The sequence below is a fragment of the Canis lupus genome, chromosome 5 (assembly GCF_003254725.2).
Source record: "Canis lupus dingo isolate Sandy chromosome 5, ASM325472v2, whole genome shotgun sequence".
Lineage (NCBI taxonomy): Eukaryota > Metazoa > Chordata > Mammalia > Carnivora > Canidae > Canis > Canis lupus.
Window position 1 is genome coordinate 54,316,360 of NC_064247.1, and position 26,351 is coordinate 54,342,710.

General features: G+C 55.9%; 1 protein-coding gene, 1 long non-coding RNA gene and 1 pseudogene across 2 annotated transcripts; 1 reads left to right on the forward strand and 2 right to left on the reverse strand.

Moving 5' to 3' along the window:
* Positions 1-45: 45 nt before the first annotated feature.
* Positions 46-15,741, reverse strand: PCSK9 (proprotein convertase subtilisin/kexin type 9). Its single transcript, XM_049109726.1, is given in 13 exon segments — positions 46-833; positions 952-2,397; positions 3,041-3,368; positions 3,953-4,059; positions 5,453-5,475; positions 5,478-5,519; positions 6,654-6,751; positions 6,753-6,828; positions 10,112-10,213; positions 10,216-10,350; positions 12,699-13,300; positions 14,083-14,225; positions 15,607-15,741. Coding segments are annotated over 12 exon segments (2,424 nt in total). The 3' UTR covers positions 46-833; positions 952-1,764.
* Positions 15,740-16,510, forward strand: LOC112647562 (ubiquitin-conjugating enzyme E2 N-like; annotated as a pseudogene).
* A 7,039-nt stretch (positions 16,511-23,549) lies between these two features.
* LOC112647609 (uncharacterized) lies at positions 23,550-25,874 on the reverse strand. Its single transcript, XR_003128378.3, has 2 exons — positions 25,637-25,874; positions 23,550-24,179 (listed from the first exon to the last, which is right to left on the reverse strand). It is a non-coding gene; the product is annotated as an uncharacterized LOC112647609 (long non-coding RNA).
* Between the last annotated feature and the right edge of the window lie 477 nt (positions 25,875-26,351).

The following is a 26,351-nucleotide window of genomic DNA, read 5'->3' on the forward strand; positions in this document are numbered from 1 at the left end:
GAGCGGGGCGGGCCTCGTGTGGTAGCGCACATGCTCCCTGGGAGGGGAGCGGCTGCCGGAGAGCCGACCTCGCGACTCTGGACAAGAGCGAAAACGGGCCCAGCAGCACACCCACACACCTACACCCCCCCACACACGCGCTGTCCACACAGTTGCAAAAGCTCCTGGCCACGTGCTCCCCACAAACCTCCGCCCAGATATGTGAGGGCCACGCAGGAAGCTGCCCTGGGCAGACACTGCGGCCCTGGGGCCCCGGGCGCCTGTCCTGCCCCTCAGGCCGCTGCCCCTTCTCCGCAGGGCCCGGGGTTCGGTGCTTCCGGCCTGTGCACTCAGGACCCGGTGCAAGAGGTGTGGACGCTGGCCTCCTTGAGGCGCACACTTGGGGGGCCTCCCAGCGGGAGCTACAGCCCAGGGCAGAGGAGACCGGCTCAGACCCTGGGAGGCCGGGGGACCCTCCGTCTCTCCTCGCCACCATCAGACTCCACCACCTTAGGATCTGAGGCCAGAGCCAGAAGATCCAGAAATAAGTCAAGGTAGGAGACACACTAGCCCAAGTGACAAAACTCCTGAGTTCTCAGCTCTGCTGCTGGCCTGCTGTGTGACCGTGGGAAAGCCACTCAACGTCTCTGAGCTTTCGTTTCTGGGGAGTGTCAGTATCTCGTCTCCACCCGGAGATGGGCCAGAAGCTGGAGCTCCCCCAGGCCCCTACCCAAAGCAGAAGTTCAGGGCTGAGCTTAATGGGCCTCCGTTCGTGGGCCTGGGCGTCAGACATACCCGTAGCATCGAGACCTTAGAGAGCGGTACTCAGCTATGCCAAGCCTCAGTTTGCCCATCTGTAGAATGGAAAGAGTGACGGCGTCTTCTCACAGGGTGGCCGTGAGGAGGAAATAAGGGCACGCGCGTGCAGCCCCCGCCCAGCGCCCGGTGTGGGGCAGGGCATGTCAGGGTCACCTTTTCCTGAAGCCCGAAGCCGCCATGTCCTAGCTGCGGGGTCCTGGGGACGTCGCTCAGCATGTGCGGGCTGCCGTGTCCTTAGCTCTTTGAGAGTGCTTCGTAGGGAGCGAGGGCCTGTGGCTTCCCGATCTTGAACTGGCGCGTGCCCTTGAGCTTATCTGCTGGATGTTCCCAAGGGGGAGAGTGACCAGAACAGCACGGAATTCCTACCAAGCCAGGACCCCAAGGAGGAGCATGGCCCGTGGCCCCAGGGACCTGTTCCAGCCTCTCCTTGGGACAAGAGCCCCCCTCACCTGACTGGGCTCATCTTCCCACCGCAATTCCATCCTGCACACCTACCCCCCTGCTCCTCCTGGAGCCAGCTCTGAACTCCTCACTCCCCTTGTGACCCCCTCTCCTCCTAAACCTTCAGTGGCTCCCCAGCACGTACTTGTTTGAGGATCAACTCCTAAGCCAGTTACTCCAAGCCACCACCTGCCATCTCCCAGGCTCTTCCCAGGACACCCCATGCTCGGTCCAAGCAGGACAGCTCAGCCTCCTCCCAATGGGAGGGGCACCATCTGTGGATCCCCAACAAGCCCCTCAACCCCCCCAACAAGCCATGACTTCCTGCTACCCACCCCAGGCATGTTTTCGACACGAGCCACCCCCCCATTCACAGTTACCTGTATCAGAGCAGTGACGATAACAGTGGCAGGTAGCATTTGGACTGTCCTAGCTAAGTGCTCAGCACCCACCAGCCCCATTTCACGGGGGAGGAAGCTGACACAGAGAGGTTAAGGAACTTGCTGTTGACCTGCAGAGCCCAGGTTAGCCCAAGCTCAGCTCCACTTTCGGGCCTGCCCCTGAGCCCGCCCTGAACTGCGCTGCCTGTCTGGGTGCTCCCCATCCCCATCTCTCGGCAGGTACTGCCCACCTCCTCCTGGGGGGAGGGCTCAGAGGTTGAGAGGGGAGGCCACATGCCCAGGGCGTGGGAAGGGAGCAGCAGAACCAGCCTGCACGCCAGGGAGTCAGGCTCCAGCGTCGGACCAGCCCGGTGGGGGCGGGGGGCACAGGGAGACAGGGACACCTCCTGACCGTGAGGCCGCGGCCCTGCTGGCAGCCACGGGCACGGGGGCCCATTCCAGCCCCAGCTGGTGGAGTGGTGTAGATGCCGCGGTTGGCCCGGGGCAGCAGGCAGCACCTGGTATAGACGCCTTCGCCCCAAAATGTGCTGTGGCCCAGGCCGACCCACCGCCCCCTTGGGCCTGAGAGCCAAAGACAGAAGCAGCCTGCTTTAGAAAGGACTTCGAAACACAGGACGAGGGGGCTGGAAGGGACGGACGCAGGCACCTGGTCAAGCCCCTGGAGCCCTCTCCAGTGTCGCTGCCAGGGGCGACCAGCCCCTTCTGGGGACAAGGAGCTTACCCCTGCCCCAGACAGACTGTCCTGCAGATGGCAGCTCTAGGGGTGACCTAGACCCTGAGAACGGCTTCAAAATGCAGATACAGGGAAGTCTCTGATGGCAGAGAGAGGACCCAGCCTGCGCAGCCTGACTCCCAGCTTCTCTCAACACACACTCCCCTGCGTGGTCAAGTGCACCCCACCCCCGGGTGGAAACGCCGGCCCTCGCCCTGTGGAATAGGCACCGCCTGCCCCCCTTCGGCCCCGGGAGCCCTGGAGCCCAGCCAGCCACCTCCCACCGGCTCCCGGGCAGCACCCAACCAGGCGCCCTGAGACGCACCCTCTCCCTGCTCTAACCCAGCGCTTTAACTTGTACCAGTTGGAGGGGCTTGGGGGGCACGGAGGGCTCGGCTGTCCTGGGCGGGAAGCATGTGGACGGGGGACCCGAGGAAGGTGTGCACACCTGGATGCCTCCCGCTCCTGGAGACACTGCAACAGCCCGGCAGCTCCTCGTGTGGGGCACCCCAGAGCTGCGCCACCACCCAGGGGGCCCCAACCGCGCCAGTGCCACATGCTCCCGTGGCACCAAGAGCGTGGCACCTGCACCAAGAGCCCGCGGCCAGCCGGCTCAGGAGGGGCGCCTTCCTCAGGGGCGGCTCACGGGGGCCCCCAACTTCGCCCTGAGGTCCGGGAGAGGGGCTCAAGGAATGTGATGCACTTCTCCCAGGACACACATTACAAAGCTGTGCAAAGCCCTCCCACAGCCTGGTCTCCCCCAGTCTCCCCCAGTCTCTGGGGGACGGTGGCCTAATCCTCCTTCCACACACAGGGAGGCAGCAGGACCTCCTGAGGCCGCCCAAGCCCAGTCCAGAGTCTTCCCACCCTGCCCTCCTGCTGACCTGCTCCATGGTGCTGGAGGGCCCCGTAGGCCCCAGGTGGGGGGCCGCACCCGCTGGTGCTCAGGGGCCCAGGCCTCGTTGGTGATGTCGTTGGCAGAGAGATGGATCAGGCTCTGCCTCAGCTCCGGCGAGCTCGGGCTCGGTGGTCAGCGTCATGGGCACAGTGCCTGGTGGTGGGGCGGGCAGTGAGAGATGGTGGGACTCCTTTCCTGGTGCTCATGCACACACACACATGCACACACGCACATGTACACACGTATGTGTACAGACACACCAAGCTGTTCCAGAAGTTAAACCACCTGCAATCTCAGACTGATTGAGAGCTAAATAGTAAGACCACCTTACATCTGGCAGTTGTTGTTTTGTCTGCCAGGTAAGCACCTGCTCATCCACCAGAGCCCAGACCAAGTATCTGTCCCGTGGGAAGCCTTCCCTGACCCTCAGGCTGGGCAGGTGTCTCTTCCACGTTCCCTTCCACAGCCCCGCTACTCTGTGCATCTGCCTCCCCCATCTGACCCAGTGTCCTTGAGAGCACTCTCAGTTGGACCAAGTTTTGGTCGCCCCGCCCCCGGCCCAGCATCCAGCCTACAAACAGGGTCCTGCCAAAGGGGCTGTTGGAACCGAGGCAGATGAGACAATGGGACTGCAACTCCCCAGCCACACTGGCAGTGGCCTGTGACATTCCACTCTGTGATGTAAAGAGGCCCCGCAGTCACTGGAGGTCCCTTGGGGCAAAGAGGTCCACACAGAAGCCAAAGTCAGTCCTCAGGACGCCCAGGGTCACTGGTTGGTCCTGTGTATTAGTGGCCTCCACAGTGATAACCTAGAAAGGTGGGGGTAGGGGTGATGGTGACAGGGGAGCTGAGGCAAGGAGCTGCAGGGGCCGTCTGAGACCTTGCCAGCCCATGACTATCCATACACCTTTTGGGCCTCAGACAAACATCCCTTGTGAGGGAACTCTGAGACAGAACTCTGGTGCCCCCCGACACACCTGGTCCAGGTGCTGCCCTCTGACCCTACCACATGGCACCTTCCAATGCCCCGTGGAGCTCACAGCCCAGCAGGGGAGACAGATAATAGGCGGTAACTACTCAGTGCAGCAGGCAGTTGTAAGTGCCATAGAGAAAAACAGGGGGCTAGGCAGAGAGGACAGGCCTGGTCTTTTGGGTTTTTGGGTTAAAAAAAAAAAAAAGATGTATATTTATTTCAAAGAGAGAGAGAGAGAGAGAACATGGGCAGGAGGGGCAGAGGGAGAGGGAGACAAAATCTTAAGCAGACTCCACGCTGAACACAGAGCTAAGACCATGGCCCAAACCGAAACCGAGAGTCCGATGCTTACCTGTGCCACCCAGGTGCCCCAGAACAGGCCTGGTTGTATCTGCTTTATGCAGTTTTACCAGGGAAAGCCCTGGCTCACACCTGCACCCCGCCACACACTCACTTCCAACACACACACACTCTGGCCAGACTCCTGCTAAGTCTCTGGAACAGGACAAGGTTCTTTCCCTTGTTCCCCCACCAATGCCCACACCTCTCCCCACACCCTGCAGGTGTCCTCCCACGCTGGGCAGAGGAGTGGACTGCCATGGACCCCACCAGACGTCAGCCCCTCCAGGGCAGAGGCTTCATCGCTGCGTCCACCAGGCACACAGCTGAGTGACTGACCCTCAACGGCTCCAAATCTCCATAGCCTCGCTCGGTGGTGTCGGCTCGCTGGGGCCCTGGGTGCAGGACAGAGCCTGGGAGGCCCTGGGTGCAGGGCAGTCGGACAGTGGGGAAGCCCTGAAGGTGCCGGGCAGGATGCTGATGTGAGCAGGCTTGTGCTGTAAGCCCCAGGCAGGTCCTGGTGCTTAGAGGGTGACCTGTGAGAGGGAGCAGGGGGAGGCAGGGAGGAGGCTGAGGGCACTAGGGTGCTGACCCAGGGAGAGAAGGAGGGCCCAAGGTCACGGCGATGGGGGGTTCAGGAGGGAGAGCGGCCAGGGCGCAGGGGTGTGGCTGTGTGCCAGTGTAGGGGTCGTGCTGAGGACGGTGTTGCTCAGAGACCAGGGTGGTGGCAGTTCAAGCCCCTCCCACCCCGGGCTCCTGTGTCGGGGAATCTGACAGCCTCCAAAGCCAGGCTGGTTCAGCCTCCAGAAGCGCAGCACATGAAGCCCGCACGGGGCCCGCCTGCCCACCTTCCCCTCCGTGCTGGGAGCAGGGGCAGCATCCACACCTACCTCGGGAGCCGAGGCTGGAGAGCGAGGCAAGTGTCTTCCCAGAAGGCCACAGGCACCGCCCCAGTCCCTGCCAGGCACCGAAGGCAACACTGAGCCCAGATATACCTGCCCACCGAGGGCAGCGGTACCGTCAACCTGTGGACGGGGCCAGCTGGCTTTTCCAAATAAACTCCAGGCTTGAGAGGTCAAAGCCAAGGTCACCTCTGGGAGCCTCACACCTGCTTCCCCATGCCCCACCCTGAAGGCTGGGTGTGGGGGTTAATTTTATGTGTCAACCTGGCCAGGCTATGGTGTCCAGATGTTTGGTCAAACACCAGTCTAGGGTCGCTTTGGAGGTATTTTAAGATGAGATGAATATCGGCACCAGTAGACTGTGAGTAAAGCAGACGGCCCTCTGCAGTGGGGGCGGGCCAACAGACAACCTTAACAAGAAGACAGGGGTCCCCCAAGGAGGAAAGAATTCTGTGTTTAAACAGAATCTGTGGGCAGCCCGGGCGGCTCAGCGGTTTGGCGCCGCCTTCAGCCCAGGGTGTGATCCTGGAGTCCCGGGATCGAGTCCCACGTCGGGCTCCCTGCATGGAGCCTGCTTCTCCCTCTGCCTGTGTCTCTGCCTCTCCCTCTGTGTGTCTCATGAATAAATAAATAAAATCTTAAGAAAAATAAAAAAATAAACAGAATTCGCACTCAGTGCAATAGGAATGCCTGCTGGACTTGCCAGCCCCACAATCACGCAAGCCGATTCCTTAAAATAAATCTCTGGCTATGTAGGTATCCATATAGCCACACACCCTATTGGTTTTGTCTCCGGAGAACCCCAAGTGATACACACGGACATGTGTAAACCACAGTAGCAGACAGAAAAGCAGCCAAGTCGCCAGGCTCCTTCTAAGCACGTGAATACGCGGCCCCACCCGACCGTGGCAGTAACCCGATTAGTACCCTTTCCTGCCCCCTCCGGGCCCTACCAGCCCTTACAGTCCGGGACCCTCCGGCGCTCACACAGAGGCTGTCTCGGCTTCCGCGGTCAGAAGGCTTTAACACAAGGCCAGAGTAAAAAAGTTCCCCCTACCCTGTCATATATTAGCGAGGTACCGGATGGGTGCCCCCACCCCACAACTGATGCCCGGGAAGGGACTGCAATGGCAGGGAAGGCCAGGCCAGCAGCAGCAGAGCTGTGACACTGGGGGCGGGGGGCGGTCACCAGCCATCTCCAGGTGAGAGAGGGGGCAGCCCTCCTGCCTGGAGGACAAGCAGAGCTGTCTGGGGAAGTGTGGCCCATCCTCCCTGGGCACACTCTCAAGTGACGGTCACCCTGCTTTCAATTTCCAGGTGGTCACTTTGGATGCTGGTGCATCCCCCACCTCCACCAGGCAGCTCTCATCTTTCCAAGGCAAGGTTTGTGGAGAGGAAAGAGTAACCATGAGATTAAAGTAGTAGTTTTGTTTTGCTTTTTAAGATTTTATTTATTTAGGGACCCCTAGGTGGCTCAGTGGCTGAATGTCTGCTTTCGGCTCAGGGCGTGATCCCGGGGTCCTGGATGGAGCCCGCTTCTCCCTCGGCCTGTGTCTCTACTTCTCTTTGTGTCTCTCATGAATAAACACATTAAATATTTTTAAAAATATATTTTTTTGTATTTATTTGACAGAGTGAGAGCACACATGACAGAGAGATCACAAGCAGGAGGGAGGGGTGGAGAGAGAAGTGGACTCTCTGCAGGGCAGGCAGCGGGACGTGGGACTCCATCCCCGGACCCAGGGATCATGACCTGAGCCGCAGGCAGATGCTTAACTGACTGAGCCCCCAGGCGCCCCCTAACGTGATAGTTAATACATAGAAACTATGTACCCTGTCCCCGTCACTGCTCCAAGCACCTTACGTATATTAACTCATTTAATCTTGAAAAATCCTCAAAAGGCATGTACAATTACATCTTTATTCTACAACAGTGAGATGAGGCAGGCAGGCGGTTAATTACTGTCCAAGATCAGTGGGCAGTGGTGGAACCAGGAAGGGAACCAAGGAGCCTGACTCCAAAATAGTACTATTAGCATGAAATAATATGAACATTTAAAAATAATATGTATAATGGTTTAGAATGAGCCAAGCCCGTATTTATAACTTCCCACAGCTTCCCAACCTAAGAGGGAGACACAACAAAATGCGAAGGATAACAAATTGTATTAAAGGGAGAAGAACCGGGATGTGTGGCCATCGGAGCTGGCAGCTTAACTGGCAGAGGACGCGAGGGCTCGGAGGGGCCTGGGTCCGGGCCACTCGGCTGCAAGTCCGCTGCAGGGGCTGCCGGGACAGCTCCCAGGGGCAGTTTCCAGCTGACCTGAGTTACTGCCTCGGACAAAAACGCAGCGTTGGAAATTCCCCCCAAAGCCCCCCACCTGCACTCCATCCTTTCTTAGCAGGGTCAGCTCAGGGTTCCCAAGAAGCAGGTGCCAAGATGGGCAGGACCTACAGGGGACAGACTAGGGGGTGCAGCCTACACAGGGCAAAGCTGGGGGAGCAGGAGAAAGCAGGGAGAGCCTGCAGACCCAGGTGCAGGGACGACACCTGCGGCAGGGGAGTAAGAAAGGGAGGGGGTAGGGAGAGCCCCAGTGAGCACAAGGGGAGGCTGCGATCGGCTCACTTCTCCAGCGGGCTGGGGAGCCCTGCGCTCCAACATCTGGGCCACTGACACCAACCGGGACCAGCAGAGGGGATTCCTGTGGGAGGGGCTCTGACCTTGGCATGTCTGGGAGCCAGGCAGTGCCCGGCGCTGGGCAGGCGGCATCGGGACTCCCCGGCCAGATCATGATGATCACACAGGTCACTCGGTTTGCCCTCACATCTGTTTGTGGCCCAGGAGGCTGACCCCGCAGACTGCGGTGCCCGGCACCCTTTGCAGGGCTTCCTCTTGGGCTCCATCCATGGGAGGAGCCGGCAGGAGCTCAGGGTCTTCTCCACTCCCTCCCTGTTTTAGCAGAAGGTTCCATCAAGAGCTGCCTCCTCTGACCACGGCTCCCTCCTGGGCAGGGGTAACACTACTCGGTGTGCTCACCCTTCAGACCCAGAGGTGGTTAACAGCTTGCACAGCAGGTAGCCTCCAGGTGCCTCAGGCTCCCTGTGGGCTCCTTAACCTGCCAGCACCTCTGTGAGTTTCTGTACTTAGCATCTGTTTAAGTACTCCGTGATCTCGTTTAATGGCCCTTAATGGCCATTCCTACTTTAATGCCCAGCCTCTGCAAGGTAAAAGACTTTGCCCAAGCTTACAAACTAGTAAGGGGCTTAGGTGGGACTTGAACCCAGGCTGGTACAATGCCACAGCCCACATCTTTTTTTCTTTTTTCTTTCTTTTTTTGGGGGGAGGAGATGGAGAGAGAGAGAGCAGGGAGGAGGACAGAGGCCCTATCTCATGACCCCAGCCAAAATCAAGTTGGACTCTTAACCAACTGAACCACCCAGGCTCCCTGAAAGATCAGCTCTTGATGGCAAATGCCTGTATCTCTCCAACAAGAAGTTGCCCTGGCCTACAGGGCTCCTGGGTGTCACCTGGCACATGTGGGCACCTTATCCCCTGCTCCCCCACGGTGCTGAGCGCACATAATACCCCAGTTAGCTGTACTGGCCACCACTTCTCAGTCTCTCCCTCTGACCTGTGAACTCACGGGAAAAGGCTAGGTCTGGTTCCTCCTCATTCCTGTAGCACACAGTAGGTGCTTCTGTGTGTGTTGAGCTGGCTGATGGACAATATTTCCCCATTAGAGTAAGGTCCCCAAGGGCAGGGACCCTGTTCAATCCATGTCATTGCCTCTCCCCACCCCCCGCCGCCAGAACTTCATGCACAGTAGTTGTGCAACCACTGTATGCCAAACTGAACTAGACCACTCAGTAGTAGTGCAGTGGAGCCAGGAGACCCGGGTCCAAATTCTGGCTCTGCTAGTTCTGTATTGTGTGACCTCAGGCATGAACCCATCCACTCTGGGTCTTGGTGTCTGCAGGAGGCTGAGAAGGCCCCCAGCCAAGTAGAGGATCAGTGTGAAAACGGGAACTTTGTGTTTTCATCAAGTTAGGAGGACAAGAGGCAGGGGGTGTAGGGGGAGGTGTTTGGGGAAAGAGGCAGAGGCTGAAAAAAGAAAAAATAAAGGTATTTAACCTTGCAGTAGGGCCAGGGTGAGGAGAAGGGAGGCCAGAAGTCCCCAGTACCCAGGCCTCATTCTGCGCCTCCACCATAGATGTGACACCAAGGCCATGCCAGAGGGGAAAAGAGCCTACCTGTCCTATAGGAGGAACCTTCAGAATAGCGTCAGCTTCAAAGGGATTTTGGATCCTGAGTCATTTTGTAAAAGCATGTTGTGGGGCCTTATTCCTGTACGTTCCCATGGGCAGCAAGTTCATCAGCACAAGGACAGCTAGGAGGCAGACCACTGGCTTTGATCCCAGCTCTACCCCTAGCTGTCTGTGTGATCCCTTCTGAACCTCGGTTTCCTCATCTTTCAAATGAGGATGGAAGTACCACTGGGGTATAACCAGGCTTAAACCATCCTGTCCATAAAGCCAGGAGCCAGTGTGCTTAGTACTCAGTAAGTGCTCAATAAATGTATGTACCTCCTGATTTTCCGTGATGGGCACGCTAAGAACAGTCCCCAGTACGCATACAGCGGCACAGACCTTGCAGGAAGTGGCACGCCCAGAGAGGGAGGCTCACCAGGTCCTGCAAGTCGCTGCTCACCTGCACCATGAAGCCAGGGAACAGGTTGTGGAAGATGCGGGTAGGTAGCTCCAGCAGGTGGCTTGGGCCTGCAGGTGGCGGGCAGTGCGTTCCATCTGCAAGCCATGGGTTTCCTCCTTCAGCACCACCATGTAGAGGCCCAGCAACCTCCGGGCAGCCTGGCTCCAAGCAGAGAGTACTATGAGGACATTAAAAAAATAATAATGTGGGCAGCCCAGGTGGCTCAGCGGTTTGGCGCCTGCCTTTGGCCCAGGGCGTGATCCTGGAGACCTGGGATCGAGTGCCACATCAGGCTCCCTGCGTGGAGCCTGCTTCTCCCTCTGCCTGTGTCTCTGCCTCTCTCTCTCTCTCTCTCTCTCTGTCTCTCATGAATAAATCAATAAAATCTTTAAAATAATAATAATAATAATAATAATAATGTGAAGTGTCCCTTACCCACCTCCACTAACAAATTAGAATTGCAGTAAAAGAAACACAATACAGTGTAGGAAGTCTAAAGAGAAGTTACCAAATTACGACCATAAAAAACACACATAGGCCAACTATTAGCATTAACTTAGCTTATACAACATTTTCAAATTTTACTGTCAGCAAAAACAGGAACCATGGGGCTCAGCAACAGGCTTTCTGCACCTGCACTCAGCTCTCTGTGGGCCCAACCCAGACCTGGCCACCCTTGGAGGCCCTGTGTGAAGATCACCTCCTTCAGAAGCCTTCCTAGTTACACCTCTCTCCCCAGACCCCATCAGAATAAATCCCTTCCTCTTCATTCTGGTACCACCATGACCCTTTCCAGAGGCACTACTGGCTGGCTGTGTGGCCATGGGCAAGTCACTCAACCTCTCTGAGCCACCATGATATAAAGGTATCTCCTTTATATCATGGGGACCGTAATGTCTATGGCACAAGCCTGCTGGGAAGGCTAAGGGAGGTGGTTGTGTAAGACACCCAGCTGCATGCTGTGCAAATGCAAGCAGAAGGGACAAGTGAGTAAACAAAAGCAATACTTCTCAAATGGGAGAAGAGACTCGAGGCCACGATCTAGAGGCGAAGATCTGCTTGCTCTTAGCTAGGTCGTAACCGCTTCTACGGCCCTCAGACAGACACACGGGCTCAGGAACCTTCAGTGGCTCCCCAGAGCCCAAACGATAAAATTCAGACTCCATGCTTCTCTTGGTCTCCACCACAACCCACTTCTGCAGCCTAATCTCCCACATTTCTATCTGTGCACCTGGACCCCAGCCAGAGTAGAAGCATCCTCAACCCTTTACCTAAAGCCTTAGGACTAAATGGGTTTCAAGATCCATAATTTCTTTGGACTTTGCAAAGGTAGTAATGGGCAGTCACGGTGCTCAGAGGAGTCTGGAGCAGCATATTGTAATCTAGGCAACAAAATATGTGAATATGAATACTCATATAAATGAAATAAATTATAAATAACTCATGTCAGTTTAGGCCAGGTTACCACCATATACACTCCAAAAAAAAAAAAAAAAAAAAGTAAAGAGACCTTTCGGTTTTTGAAACATTTTTCATTTCAGAAGGGAGATAAGGAGCTCTGGACATGTGCTTCCAATTCACCACCTCCGGCTTCCCAGCTTGGTGCTTCTGTTCCTCTACCCCTTCCCCTAGAATAAAACTCCCCTGCGGCCTTCATTTGTTAAACTCCGATTGATGCATCAAAGGCCCATCTAAAATGCGCCTTCACTAAATGAAAAGCTTTTGAATCGGGGCGGGCACTTTGCAGCAGATGGAGAGCTGTCCTGGATGTCAACTTCTGGTTTTAATGCACCAAGGGGGTAAGACCCTTCTCTCTGGGCCTCAGTTTCTCATGGGTAAAATAAAAGCATTGGCCAAAAATCCTTCTCTGCCTGGCAAAAATACAATCAGTCTAAATTCAATTCCCACAAATACCAATTGAATTAATGAATAAATGAACTTTGGGAGGTTCCTGTTCCAAACTTCCACCAAGGAAGAAACACCCTTGAGTGCTTGGTTCAAGTGTTTGACCCGCCTCTGCTTGCGCACCTGCTCACCTGCACTCACTGCTCACTACTTCTGGAAGAGTTGTCTGGGGCAGGGGGTGGGTGGGGGGTGGGGGGTGGGCAGTGGTGACTTGAAATGCCCTTTTTCATCCCAGCCTCTTCCTTCTAGAAGGTAGGAAGGCTCAGGGAACAAGGAAGGGGGGCTTCGAGCTGAATAGACTTCACTGAAGAAAGGAGAGCTAACAGAAGGCGCGGGCACCCCTAAGGGTGACACCCCTCTGCCCACCCCGGCACACGCAGACCAGCGGCTGGGGCAGCTAGCCTTGCTGGCAGGGCTTTCCCCTCTGCTCCAGGAGCTGCCGCGGAGCCAGGAGGATGTCACCAGGTCACTGCAGCCGGGAAATAACTACCTCCTCCAGCGCTCTCTTCCCTGGCTCACAGGTACGTGAGGTCTCAGAACTCCTCTCCCTTCGCGGTGACCCCGAGGGGAGGGACTGTCACCTCCCCTTTAAAGGTAAGGAGATAGAAGGCCAGAGGCTACCTGACTTGCCCAGCACGGCCAGCCTGCGAGTGAAGGAGCCGGGATTCGACCCCGCTTCTGACTCCCACCCCAGGGAAGCGGCACCAGAGCCCCGGCCTGGAGAGGTGGTGATCGGAGAGAACCAGGGGTCCCCGAGCACGGAGCTCCCGAGGCTCCGGGTGGGGCAGGTGCTGGCTCCGACCTTCCGGAAACTGGGCGGGGCGGGGGGGGGGGGCGCTACCCGGGGCTCAGCGACAGCAAGGCGACCTGCCCCTCGCGCCCGCCGGTTCTCCGCGCTCTCCACCCGCCACCCGCCGAGCCTCCCGAGGGGCGCCCGCCCGGCTTCCGCCGCCGCCGCACCTGCAGCCCCGAGATCCGCGCCCCGCCCGCCACCCGGCCAGCAGAGGGCGCTCGGAGACCTTCGCTCCAGCCCCTCCCTGCGCGGGGAAACTGAGGCCCGAGAGAGCACGGCGGGATCGCCCCCGCGTCCCGCTCGGGCACACGCGCTGTGGCGCTGCGGCGGAAGGAGGCGGTGGCCACGGGCTGGGCCGCGTGGGCTGGTGCTCCTGTGGAGGCCCTGCTCGTCCTGCGCGCGAGCGCCCGCGGGCCCGGAGCAGCAAGAGCTGCAGGAGCAGGAGCAGGAGCAGGAGCAGCAGCAGGAGCAGCAGCAGGAGCAGGAGGAGCAGCAACAGGAGCAGGAGGAGCAGCAGCAGGAGGAACAGCAGGAGCAGCAGGAGGAGCAGCAGGAGGAGCAGCAGGAGGAGCAGCAGCAGCAGGAGCAGCAGGAGCAGGAGGAGCAGCAGCAGGAGCAGGAGGAGCAGCAGCAGGAGGAGCAGCAGCAGGAGGAGCAGCAGGAGCAGCAGCAGCAGCAGCAGCAGCCACCCCTCCACCCCCCTCGTGCGCGGGTTTGCGCGCTGGTGGGGACGCGGACGCCCGCGCCTGTGCCTGCCCTGGGGGAGCCCGGTCCGTGCACAGGACTCGGGGCTCCGGTGGGGGCGGTGGGCTGCGGCGGAGCGTCCTAGGCCCCCGCGGCCTGACGGCCAGGCTCTCTGCTCGGTTGCCGGCTCGGACCCGAGCAGAGTGAAGCTACGCCTGGGGTCCCGGAAGATGGAGCCACCCGAGACCTATAGGACCTGGGTCCTGGAGGGTCAGGGTCCGGCCTCGCTGTCCCAGACAGCATCAGTGACGCCCAGAGGAAGGAAGCAGCAGCCCCAGACCCTGAATGCTCCAGGTGCCTTCTTTCCGCCCCTCACTCTGAGCCCTCCGAGCTGCCACCGCGGTCGGTTGAGGCCACCTCGCCGGTGTCTGGCCCTCCCTGTCATTGCCGGTTCCCGTGGACTCCTCACTGCCTTCCTCCATCCGTTCTGTCTCTGGGCCAGCCTGGCATCTGAAAATCCGCTCCTACCCTGCTCCAGCCTCTGTGCCTTGGCACCGGCCCCCGACCTCACCAACCAGCCGTTTCTTGAAGGTACTGCTCGATTTTGATTTCCAGCTAATGTTCTGCACGCACTTCACGAGATTTATTGTACGAAGACTTTGGATTTCCATCTGCAGGAATGTCATACATGTACTTTAAAGAGTTAAACTGTGGGCACAAGCTCAGTGTTCCAAACGATTCAACTTGCAGAATGGTTTACACACCGTGTCCCAAAAGGCGACTGAAGTGGCATCTGGCACCTGGCAAACACGGCAGGGAGCGGGAGCACGCTCAGCACTGAGCAGCCGTGGCCTCAGGTGGCATGTTCGGCTTGCCTGCAGGGGCTGGCCCAGACGGCCACACTGGGAAGAAACGCCGGCGCCTTCACGATCCCGCTGTGCAGCTGAGCAGTGGGTTCAGAGTGAAGTGACCTCCTCTGAGCCTGTGCCTCTGAGGCCATGCCCTTTCTTCCTTGTTGGCAAACCCCTCACTCCGGAGGCCGATTGAATGAACATCCTGCAACCAGGGGGTGATGATGACTTCTGCGGGGTCAGGGCCTTGTCCACTTTGTCTCTTGCGGGATATCCCACCATCTGTGGCACAAAGTAGGAGCTCCCCTCTCTGGCAGGCTGCCTCCCCCGTAAAGGGAACTGTATTTGTTTTTTTATTTATTTTATTTATGATAGTCACACAGAGAGAGAGAGAAAGAGAGGCAGAGACACAGGCAGAGGGAGAAGCAGGCTCCATGCACCGGGAGCCCGACGTGGGATTCGATCCCGGGTCTCCAGGATCGCGCCCTGGGCCACAGGCAGGCGCCAAACCGCTGCGCCACCCAGGGATCCCAGGGAACTGTATTTGAATTGTGCTCCTGGCAGCTTCCTGGTCAAGGCTCCCTCCCGTAGCGAGAATACCCTGGGGAGATGGGGGCAGGCTTGTCCTGATGCTCCTTGGAGCCCTGTGCTTCTCACGGGCCGGGGCTTCTTCAGGAACACCCAGAGGATGGCCCAGCATGTGCACACAGGGACACGATGTCCCCAGGCCGACGAAGGGGGGTACTGTCAAGTGTTCAGGGAGGGTGTTTGGGCTTTGCGACAGATGGAACTGGAGGGGCAGTCACTTCTCATCCCATATCCTGCACTGCACACTGTGAGGGGCCAGCCCCAGCTGGGCCACCTGTCATTCCACAGGGCTTTGGTCCCTCGGTAATTACCACCACCCCCTCCCCGTCCCCCCCAAGTTGCCCAATGCAGGTGTGTCCTCTCATCTCCCCCTCCCAGCAGCAAACCAGCTGCTCCTCATTGAGTTGTGGGAATCAGGGAGAGAAGCCCTCCCTCCGGGTCTTCCCCTCCATCCTGAGTGCTCTCTGGGCCAACACCCATCCCTTCCTCCTCCTTCCTTCCTTCCTTCCTCCCTCTTTCCGGGCGAGGGGTGGGGAAGGGGACTCTCCTTCTTTCCTTTCCCCTTTAGCATTCTCAAATCTGCCACTCCAACAATGCCCCCCGCCACACACACGCTTTTGGCGTCCCTCCAAACAGCCTTCTCCCCTTGACTTCTGCTCGCACCTGCACCAGGCACCTGCACCAGCGGGCAGATTAGCTCTGTCCCCTCCGCCATCAGAAACGTGGCGTATGCAGCCTCTAGTGGCATGAGTGAGTATAAAGTGGGGCAATTTAGCAGCATCAACATTTTGAACCTGTATACTTTTGGGGGAGAGTGAGGAGCATCCTTTTTGTGTAGATGTTCAATTTTAAAAATTTCTTTTACAGGACTTCCACTCATGCGTGAGGCGTGCGGAGCCAGAGTCGAGAGCAGAGTCCGAACTCGGGATCTGACAAGACGGCCGGGCTGCCCCGCAGGATTATCAAGGAAACCCAGCGTTTGCTGGCAGAACCAGTTCCTGGCATCAAAGCAGAACCAGACGAGAGCAATGCCCGTTATTTTCATGTGGTCATTGCTGGCCCCCAGGATTCCCCCTATGAGGGAGGGACTTTTAAACTTGAACTATTCCTTCCAGAAGAATACCCGATGGCAGCCCCTAAAGTACGTTTCATGACCAAAATTTATCATCCTAATGTAGACAAGTTGGGAAGAATATGTTTAGATATTTTGAAAGATAAGTGGTCCCCAGCACTGCGGATCCGCACAGTTCTGCTATGGATCCAGGCTTTGTTAAGTGCTCCCAATCCAGATGATCCTTAGCAAATGATGTAGCAGAGCAGTGGAAGACCAACGAAGCCCAAGCCGTAGAAGCAGCGAGAGCATGCACTAGGCTATACGCCACGAGTAATATTTAAAATCGATCTGATCATCAAGTGTGCATCACTTCTCCTGTTCTGCCAAGACTTCTTCCTCTTTTGTTTGCATTTAATGGACACAGTCTTAGAAACATTACAGAATAAAAGCCCAGACATCTTCAGTCCTTTGGTGATTAAATGCACATGAGCAAATCTATGTCTTGTCCTGATTCACTGTTGTAAAGCATGAGCAGAGGCTAGAAGTACCATCTGGATTGTTGTGAAACGTTTAAAAGCAGTGGCCCCTCTCTGCTTTTATTCATTTCCCCCATCGTGGTTTAAGTATAAATCACTGTGAATGAAGGTAGTTGTCAGGGTTAGCTGCAGGGGTGTGGGTGTTTTTCTTCATTATTATTTTTGAGGGGGAGAGGTAGTTTTGTTTTAATTTTATGGGCTCCTCTCCCCCTTTTTACGGTGACCTAATTGCATCAGTTAAAAGCAGCTAACCAGTTCTTTAGAATACGCTCTCTAGCCAAGTCTAACTTTATTTAGACGCCGTAGATGGACAAGCTTGATTGTTTGAACCAAAATGGGAACATTAAACAAACATCACAGCCCTCACTAATAACATTGTGGCTTTGCTGTCAAGTGTAGAATCCTTCCTTCTAGAAAAAGCTTGTGACCATTTTGTAGGGCTTGTCTGGAAACTTCTGTAAATCTTATGTTTTAGTAAAATATCTTTCGTTAAAAAAATTTCTATTACAGGAATATGTTATTTTAACTGTAAGTAGTGTAAAAGAATATACAGTGGAAAGTTCATGTCCCTCCCACTCCTGAATCTCCCAGGGGCATCCATTGTTACCCGTTGTGGTGGGTCACATAGTGTCCCCCCAGAATATGTCCAAGCCTAATCCCTGGTACGTGTGACTGTAACCGGATTTGGAAATAAGGTCTCTGCTACGTAATTAAGCTGAGGATCTCGTGGTGAGATCATCCTGGGTGTAGGATGGACCCTAAATCCAAAGACTGGTGTCGTGAGAGAAAGGAGAGGGACATTTGAGACACAGAGGGACACAGGAAAGGAGGCCATGTGCAGAGGGAGGCAGAGATGGGAGTGATGCTGCCATTAACCCAGGAAGGTCGGGAGTCACCAGAAGCCGGGGGGTGGTGCGGGTTTCTCCCCTAGAGGCTGCAGAGGGAGCATGGTCCGGCCCACACCTGATTTTGGACTTCCAGCCTCCATAACTGTGAGGCAATACACGTTTGTCATTCTAAGCTGCAGTATTTATGGTGATTTGTTACAGCGGGCTTAGAGAGCAAATACCCTCATTTACTGAGTATCTCTTAGGGGACATGCCATTTTTATAAAAACTTTTTTAAATGGACTTTTAAACATTCATTTCCTTTTTTAAAGATTTTATTTATTTGTTCATGAGAGACATACAGAGAGAGGCAGAGACACAGGCAGAGGGAGAAGCAGGCTCCCTGTGGAGAGTCTGATGTGGGTTTGGATCCCAGGACTCAACCCTGGGATCACGACCTGAGCCAGAGGCAGACACTCAACCCCTGAGCCACCCAGGCACCCTAAACATTTATTTCCTGATTTATTTTTAGTTTTTTATTTATACTGGTGGGGTGGGGAAGGGCATCATAATCTTTGTAGATCCCAGGGCCTCTAATATCTTACTCCAGCTCTGATCTTGGGGTTAAGGCCTCCCAGGTGCATCTACACCTGCTTCACTGCTTTTTCTGGTTACGGATTATTCTACTCTGCGTGGATTCCAGTGTCTTAGGATGGATGCAGGCTGTTCTGCTTTTTGCTATTACAAACAAAGCTGCAGTGTGTGAGCATATCTGTTTCATACATTCCTAGCAGTGGCATCTCTACACGAGAGGCATGTGAATATTTTAAGTTGATACAGTCTCACCAAGAATGCTTGGGGAATCGGGCAGAAGAGGCTAGATTTTCCATGAGTTGTGCATCACCCTCAAGTCTCAGGAACTTAAAATTAAATAACGGAGGCTTATCTCTCTCTCACACCTTGTGTCCCTTGCGGGCTTTGCCCCCCTCCATGCCGCCGCCTCACCCCAGAACCAGACCGAGGACCAACCACCGTGGAGAATGTTGCTGGACACTGAGGCAGGAGGACTGCACGAGTGGTGCATCGTGCACGGCTTCCACCCACAAGCGGCCCCCACACACCCCTTCCACTCACATTTCATCCTCCAAAGCTAGCCGTGCGGTCCCACCTCACTTCTAGGGTCGGATAGTGTGATTACACCAGTGCCCGAGAAAAGGAAAGTGGGACTATTTGTGAATTCCGCTGGCAGCTGCCACTCACAGCCACACGTGCACCGACACCGCTGTTAAACATCTGGATCTGTCGTATGTTTAAAAACGTATGTGTTGTATGTCCACATGTGTTTATCTTTGAAATGTAGTTTCGTGTCTTTTGCTCTTTTTTTTTTAATTTTAGATTTTATCTATTTGTTCATGAGAGACACAGAGAGTCAGAGACACAGGCAGAGGGAGAAGCAGGCTCCCTATGGGGAGCCCGATGTGGGACTCGATCCCAGGACCCCAGGATCACAACCTGAGCCAAAGGCAGATGCTCAACTGCTGAGCCACCCAGGGGCCCCTTTGCTCATCTTTTCCATTTGGCTGTTGATCTTTTGTTTAATGGTCTTTTATAACCACTTTTCATATATAGTATCAAGATTAGCCTGGGGACGTGCCTGGCTGTGCCCAGCTGGGCCAGCGGAGGGCGCCGAGCGCCCGGCCTGAGAACCCAGGGCCTGCCGCTGGCCAGGCGGAGCCCAACCAGTTGCTGGTGGCCCTGCTCCAGCTGGGAGACAAACCAGACCCTGCCCTGTGTTTGGCGAGTCCACGGGGAGGCAGGTAAGAGCAGGAGGAGACAGTCACACAAGGAAGGGACGGGCTAGGTTCTGTGGGAGCCCAGCTGATGGGCCCTGGATCCAGGCAAGCTTCCTGGTGGAGCCAACTCGGGATTTGTGGTCTGGCTATAATGAAGTGACAGGGAGCAGAGCATGGTCCAGCTGGGGACACTGGGACAGGAGGCTGATTTTTAATGCCTCTTGAGGACCCCTTCCTGGGGGGGAGGGGACAGGTGTGTGTGTATGGAGGGTCCTGGGAGGTTCTGAACGAAAGAGGTTCATGACCAGAGTGCTGCCTCAGTGGGGCTCTCACCTGTTCCCAAAGCCCCTGCTCAAGGACTGCAGCAGACCCATTACCCTACGGGCCTGCACCCACTCCTCTCTTCCCAGGGGTGTCCCTTAGCAGCCAGCATGAGGTAGATGGGGGCCAGGGACGCGTACCTCGTCTACCACTTCTCCACTTCCCTGTTCTGTCCCTGCAGGCTTAAAAGAAGGAGACCTCCCGCGGGTTGAGGGGCCCCAGCCTTGCCCCCGGCCTCCTCCAGGAGCGACTTCTGACATCTCCGCTCTTCACCTTGTGCACACTGAGGCCTACTGTCCCCTTTCCCGCCAGCCCACAGGTGTACCCAGATATTTTCCACAGGAAAAATAAATAAAAACAAACAAAACAGAACAAGAGGCCCACTGTCCCCACACACGTTCCAGGTGCTAGACATGGGGTGACTCCAGACAGACAGGCTCCTGCCCTCAGGTATCCCTCACCCTTGCAGAATCTAATAAATCTAATAAAGAGGTCAAACGGGTGGTTTGTAGGGTGGTGATAAGAGCTGGGGAGAACAACGGGAAGGGAAGGGGAACTGGGTCTACAGGGAAGGGGGTGGGAGAGCTGTGCTTATGGATATGGGTGCCCACGGGGATGCAGCCCCTGCCACTGCTCCCAGGGCTCCCTCCACACCTCTGCCCCTCCACCCCTGCACACTCACTGCCCTGTCCTCAGTCCCCCACCCCGCTGCACCTCCTGTGGAGTGGCCCAGGGTCCACCTGTGTGAGAACTGTGGGGTGGGGTCAGGGAACCAGGCTGTGGGAAGTGCAGATTCCTCTGACCTGGAATCTCTAAGGGCTGGGCCCAGAAATCTGCATTTCATAAGCACCCCAGGAGATTCTGAGACAGCCCAAAGTGTGGGCACCACAGGTTTGCTCCCTGAAAATGTAGCAGTGCTTGGAGTGGTCTAGGCTGCTCAACACCACCCCGTAGCCACCGGGCCGGCCCTGTGCATGCGGTCCCCCCTGGAGCGCCCTTCCCAGCACCCTTCACTGATCACTCTTACACATCTCTCGAGACCCTCCTCTGACTCGCCTCCCCCAGGCAGTACTCCCAGAACAGACAGACCTGGGAGGCAGATGGGACGGGGACCCTGGGCTGGGATCCAGAACACAGTCTTAATCCCAGCTCTGCCATGACCCCTGCGGTGTGACCCTGAGCGAGTCACTACTCTTCTCCGAGCCTCCGTGTGCTCATTAGTAAAACGGTGACCATAATTCCAACCTGTCCAAGGAGATGGGAGGCCAAATGAGCTGGTTCTGTAGATGCTTTCAAGGTTCATAGCACAAGCAAAGAGGAGGGCTTCATACAGTGAGCTCGCATGGTGGGGGTGTGAAAGGTTGGCCGGCAGCCCTGGCCCTTGGTACCAACACCTGCTGTATCACCAATTTGCACCCACAAGACCCCAAATGCCTGCACGCAATCTGTATCAAGTGCCCTGAGGTTCAGGGTGCAAGGAAAGAATCCCCAGCAGCCCCAGGGCCCCAGGCAAGTGGCATAGGGACCAAGAGGAATGTGCTGTTGGCACCTCCCAGCCACTGGCCCTCACCCCCAGGCCAGAATATTTCCATCACCTCCTGGTCAGGGCGTCAATGATGCAGGGAAGGCAGCCACCTGGGCCCGAGCAGCCAAAAGCCCTGAAATCCACGCTGCGGTGACCACCTTGGTCCTCCCCGCCCCCCTCACCAGGCCGTGCATGACAGAGGGCAGATCCCACAGGGAATAGGGGATGGGGTCTGGGTACCCCGTGTCAGGCAGGGAAGATCAAAGGTGGGAAGAGGTGGGGTGGCGTCGACTGGCATCCTGTTTTTTGTTTTGTTTTGTTTTTTTAATTGGGAACGCGGAGGCTCGGGCAGATGGTTTGAGCATCGTCACTGAGGAGGTGAAGGAAGCAGAGAGGAGGAGGAGGCAGGAAGGAAGAGAGAGGGGACAGGCGTCCCTGGGGACATGAGACCGTTCCAGAGTGATCTACCCCATTCTAAAGGGAAAAGGTGGACGTCCAGAGTCCTCGCAGGAGCCCGCACGGGCACAAGCCATCCTGACGGTCCAGTGTCTGCTGCCACCAGCCCGGATAGAAAACCCCTACTGTCCTTAAGAGATCCCTGCCCACCAGTCACCCCAAACCACCCCTCCCCCAGGCGTGTCTGCACCCTGCTCCCCTTCAGGGTGGGTTTCCTTTGCTCCATCTCTGATGGCCCTCCTGCCCACCCTCCCACCCCCAGGAGCTGCAGATGGAATTGGGCCCTGCCGGGGACATAGAAGATTTCTGTGGACAATCATGAGGACGGCCCATGTCCCCACGCAGCAACACCTGTACTTTTGTGTATTTTCCTTTGCCTTCTCTGCTGGCCCTGTCTCCTTCTTTCCTCTGCTTCTTCCCAGGGTCACTTTGGCAGAGATCATCCAGGTCTGTTTCAGGAAGACAGTAATGCCCCTTGGGGTAAACCTGTGTTTATAGCCGAGACGGATGCTGCCTGTCAGCCCACCTGCAGGCCCCACAGGCTACCCCGTCTTCCTAGGGCCTCAGGCCCAGAGCCCAGCGCCGCCCTTCCTACCGCCCACCCAGTCGTCTGCCCTGGCCTGGCTGAGAACCACCTGCTCCGCACACCTGCCAACAGGGAGGGCCTGGGGGCCTAATCTCAGGGTGAGGAGGGACGTGTCCTGTGGGAGCCCAGGGACATGGCTGGGCCAGGAACATAGGGACACGAGGTCTGGCCTCAAAGCCCAGACAGAGAGGTGGGGCCTTCGGGAAAGGGTTGGCTGGGAATGGGGGAGGACGGGAGGGCGAGCATGGTGAGTCCCAGCCCCTTACAGCCACACTGGGGACCTTGCTTGCTCTCTTCTCCTTTCAGAGCCTCAGGGTTTCGTGTTTCCCTGGGGCCATGCTGTCTGCCCCGCCTCCTCATAAGATTGGAATAACACACTGTTCCACATGGGACCTTTATAGGTCAAATTCAGGGCTCTCCATCCGTGCTGGAATCTGTTTTCCAACATGCCCACAGGCGGTCATTGGCTTCCCTCAAATTCTCTGATCAGATGGGAGTGAGCTACTTCCTGGAAGCCCAATATTTTTATTTTATTTTTTTAAATAGAACTAGCATCATTGTTGACTTTCTGGATGTAAAAAAAAAAAAAAAAAAAAATTTTCCTGATCATTATTTGCACACTCATTGTAAACATTTCATCAAGAATCCCATCACCCAGGGATAATCTCTTTAATTTTTGTCCATTCATGGCTACACATAGATATACATGGGATCATGTTCTATATCTGTTGGGAGTGAATTCAACTGCAAATACAGTGGCTTGAACACATCGGGTTAAATGATCTCACGTAGCGAGGAGACCAGTGGTGGCTGACTTCAGTTCACCAGTTCCTATGTCCAAGATCTCTGATTCTCTTGGCATTTCCCTCATGGTGATAAAGCAGCTGCAGCAGTGCCAGCCACCGCATCTGTACTCAAGACCAGGAAAGCTAGTCACTTCTGCATTTTTATCAGGAAAGCAAAAAAGTTGCTTTTTCACTTGCGGAAGGGACCCCAACAAATTTCTCTTTGGGTCTCATTAGCTAGATTGGCAGTAGAGAAGAGGATCGCCATGACCAGCCTTGGATCAATCATAATTCAGTGCCTGGGAGCGAGGAGGAGATTCTTCCAAACAAAATCAAGGAGGGCAGAGTTAACAGTGTTTGCTGCATTCTACTTTATTATTGCCCCTTTTATTAATTTTATATCATGAACATCTTTCCCCATCAGTAAACATAGACTCAGGGCATGGGGGGGAAGGGGAGACTTTTAAAAAGAAAAAAAAAGGAAGGAGAGTAGTGGTCACCAGGGGCAGGGAGGAGGGGGCGTGGGGAGGTCGCTTCGATGGGCTGGGGAGGATGAGGGTCCCCGTGGGCGGGAGGGGTGGTCGCGCACTGGGTCGGACACTTGAAAAGTGTTAAGGTAGCAAGTTGGATGTCAGGTGTACTTTACCGCCATAAGGACAGACAGACTCAGTCACTGATTTACGGCTATTTATTGAGGGCCCGTCGTGTCCCAAGAACTAAGGCACCGGAGACGCAGTTATAAACCTAACAGCCGTCGCCCTGGCCTTCGGGGGGCTTAGGGTCTGAGGAGGAACCCAGAGTGTCACCGAAAAGATTCGCAGGTACGTGAGGTAGGACGGGAGCCGTCCGGGACCAGGCCGAGGTGTGGCGTGTGGCGCTGTGATGCCATCAAGGTGACAGGAGACCAGGTTCATCAGGAGGGTCACCGCGTCCGAAGCCGAGGCCATTCCCTTGCGCAGCTGCAGCTGGATGTGGAGCTTCCGTCCCCGCCAGGGCCGTCAGAGCACCCACGGGAAGCACCCTGCTGCAGGTGCAGGTGGCACACTCGACGGGCTCCTCGGCCTAGGGCCCCGCGTGCGGGCCTGCAGAGCCTGGGCACCTCGAGGTGGGGGCCCTCCCGTGCCCGCCGCCGTCCCTCCACCCTCTGCCGCCCGTGGCATCCTCGTCGGGAAACGCGGGCAACGTTGGGAGTAAAATACAGGTTCCAGTTGTTTTCACTTGCTCATTCCTGACGTTGGCCGTGGTTTTTCATCTGTTTCTTTTATAGGGTCACAGATCTTTCCTGAGGGTCAACTCTCTTTTCCTGTGGGATATTTTAGCTCTGTTAAGAATGGTCACCTCTGTCTGTCACAGAGTGACGCTCTTTGTGCGGCTCCGAGGGTTACAGGTCCTCCTTCTGGGGACACCACAGTGAGTCCTTGTCAGTCTAGCCGGCGGGGCCCTCCCACAGGCTGCAGGGCCACATCCATACCACCGCAGTCAGGTCCCCCCTACGTACCCCTGTCCACCTTCCACATTGATCCTAAGTCCCATCGCACCTGCCCCTGGGTCAGCCCCAGAACACGGTGGGGTGACCCGGGGCTCCCAGCCCTTGTGCAAGCTGGTGTTCCTCCCCCTTCTTCCCTAGTGAATGCTTCAGGACATACCGCGGTTCGAGTCACCCCTCTGAGAAGCTCTTGCCGATGCCCCAGGCAGGGCCTCCCTCTGCCCAGCAGTGACCACGCTGACTTGTCACAGTTCATTTGGCAATAATCCCATGGGCATGGCACCCCCCGCCCCCCACCAGACCGGCATGGGTCACATGCGTCTCTCTATCTCCAGCGCCTGGAACACGGGGTGACATCAGGCAGGTGTTTGATGAGCGTCTGTAGCCAAAATAACTGAAGGAGGGAAGGAAGGAAGGAAGGAAGGAAGGAAGGAAGGAAGGAAGGAAGGAAGGAAGGAAGGAAGGAAGGAAGGAAGGAAGGAAGGAGGGAGGGAAGGAAGGAGGGAATGAAGGAAGGAAGGAAGGAAGGAAGGAAGGAAGGAAGGAAGGAAGGAAGGAAGGGGGGAGGGAGGGAGGGAAGGAAGGAGGGAAGGAAGGAAGGAAGGAAGGAAGGAAGGAAGGAAGGAAGGAAGGAAGGAAGGAAGGAAGGAAGGAAGGAAGGAGTAATGAAGTCTACCCCCACCCTTCTCCACCCCAGGCTGGACGACCAGGCACCCAAAGCCTGCTGCTGCCCACCGACCCACTCTTGTCCGGGTTCAGGTTGGAAGATGTGCAGGTGGCCTGAGAATTTCACCCTGTGAAGATCACCTGTGGGACCTGTTACCTGGCCTGGGCACTTTCTGGGTCTCTCTGGCCCTCACCGGCCCTCCCCCTAAGCGATGTCTGAACTGGGCACTGCCTTGGCCAGGGTTCTGGTGTCCGCACCGAAGACCCAGCCCCTACCACGGCAGGGTGTTCCTCATGGCAAGGCTTGCGGTCAGCATTGAGGAATCTGGGGCACTGGCTCCACCAAGCTTCAGCCCTGACCTGACCTCACCCAGGACTACTACCATAGGCAAAAGAAAAAAACCTAAAAAAAAAAAAAAAAAAAAAGAAAAAAACCTTTCACAGGCCAGGTTGGAAGCTGAATTCATGCCACAGGCCACATGCCAGGCTTCTTGCCACCAGTATGTTCCTCTCCTTTCTCTTTTGCATCTATTAACCAGCAGATGCTCTAAACGTTTCTTTCTTCATACCACTCCTCTGCTCAAGAACCATCCATGGATCCCACTTACCCATCAGATCAAATCTGAGCCCCACCGTAGGAATTCAAGGAACTCCAGGACCAAGCTCCAGCCTCCCTCTCTGACTTCATCCACCAGCCCTTCAGCTGGCCAGTCTCCTCTATATTCTAGAAGTTTCTTCCTCCTTCTCTCCTGTGGGGCTTGGCCTATCCCATGCCCTCTGCCTGAGATACCCTTGTTCCTTCCTTCTCTTGCTTAAATCCTGGCTTGCAACACCCACCTTCTCTGGGTCACCTCCCAACTGTTCCAGGTCTTAATAACCCATTTAAAAACAAAAGATTAAGTCCTTGTGTACTTTAGAATCATCTGGCTTGTTTATTCAAAATTCAGACCATCCCAGACCTCTCCGGAGGTGGCTCAAGGACACCAGGCTTTTGAAACTTCCCAGAAAAGTCTGATGCTGCAAGCCCAGCCTGATCTGTCGACTTGGAGGTGCTGATAATCCAGTGCTTGGATAGCAGCTCCAAGTCCACACTGGCTGTTGGTGTCCACACATCATACACATCCTCCTCGTCTCTGCAAGCAGTGATGATCATGATAACTGCCATCTGCTGAGGGCTCCCCAGGCACCAGACACATGCCGAGCACCCCGTATCCACCATCTCAACTGATCTTCATGATGTGCTGTTACGTGGACATTATTATTATTATTATTATTATTATTATTTTAAAGCTTTTATTTATTTATTCCTGAGACACGCAGAGA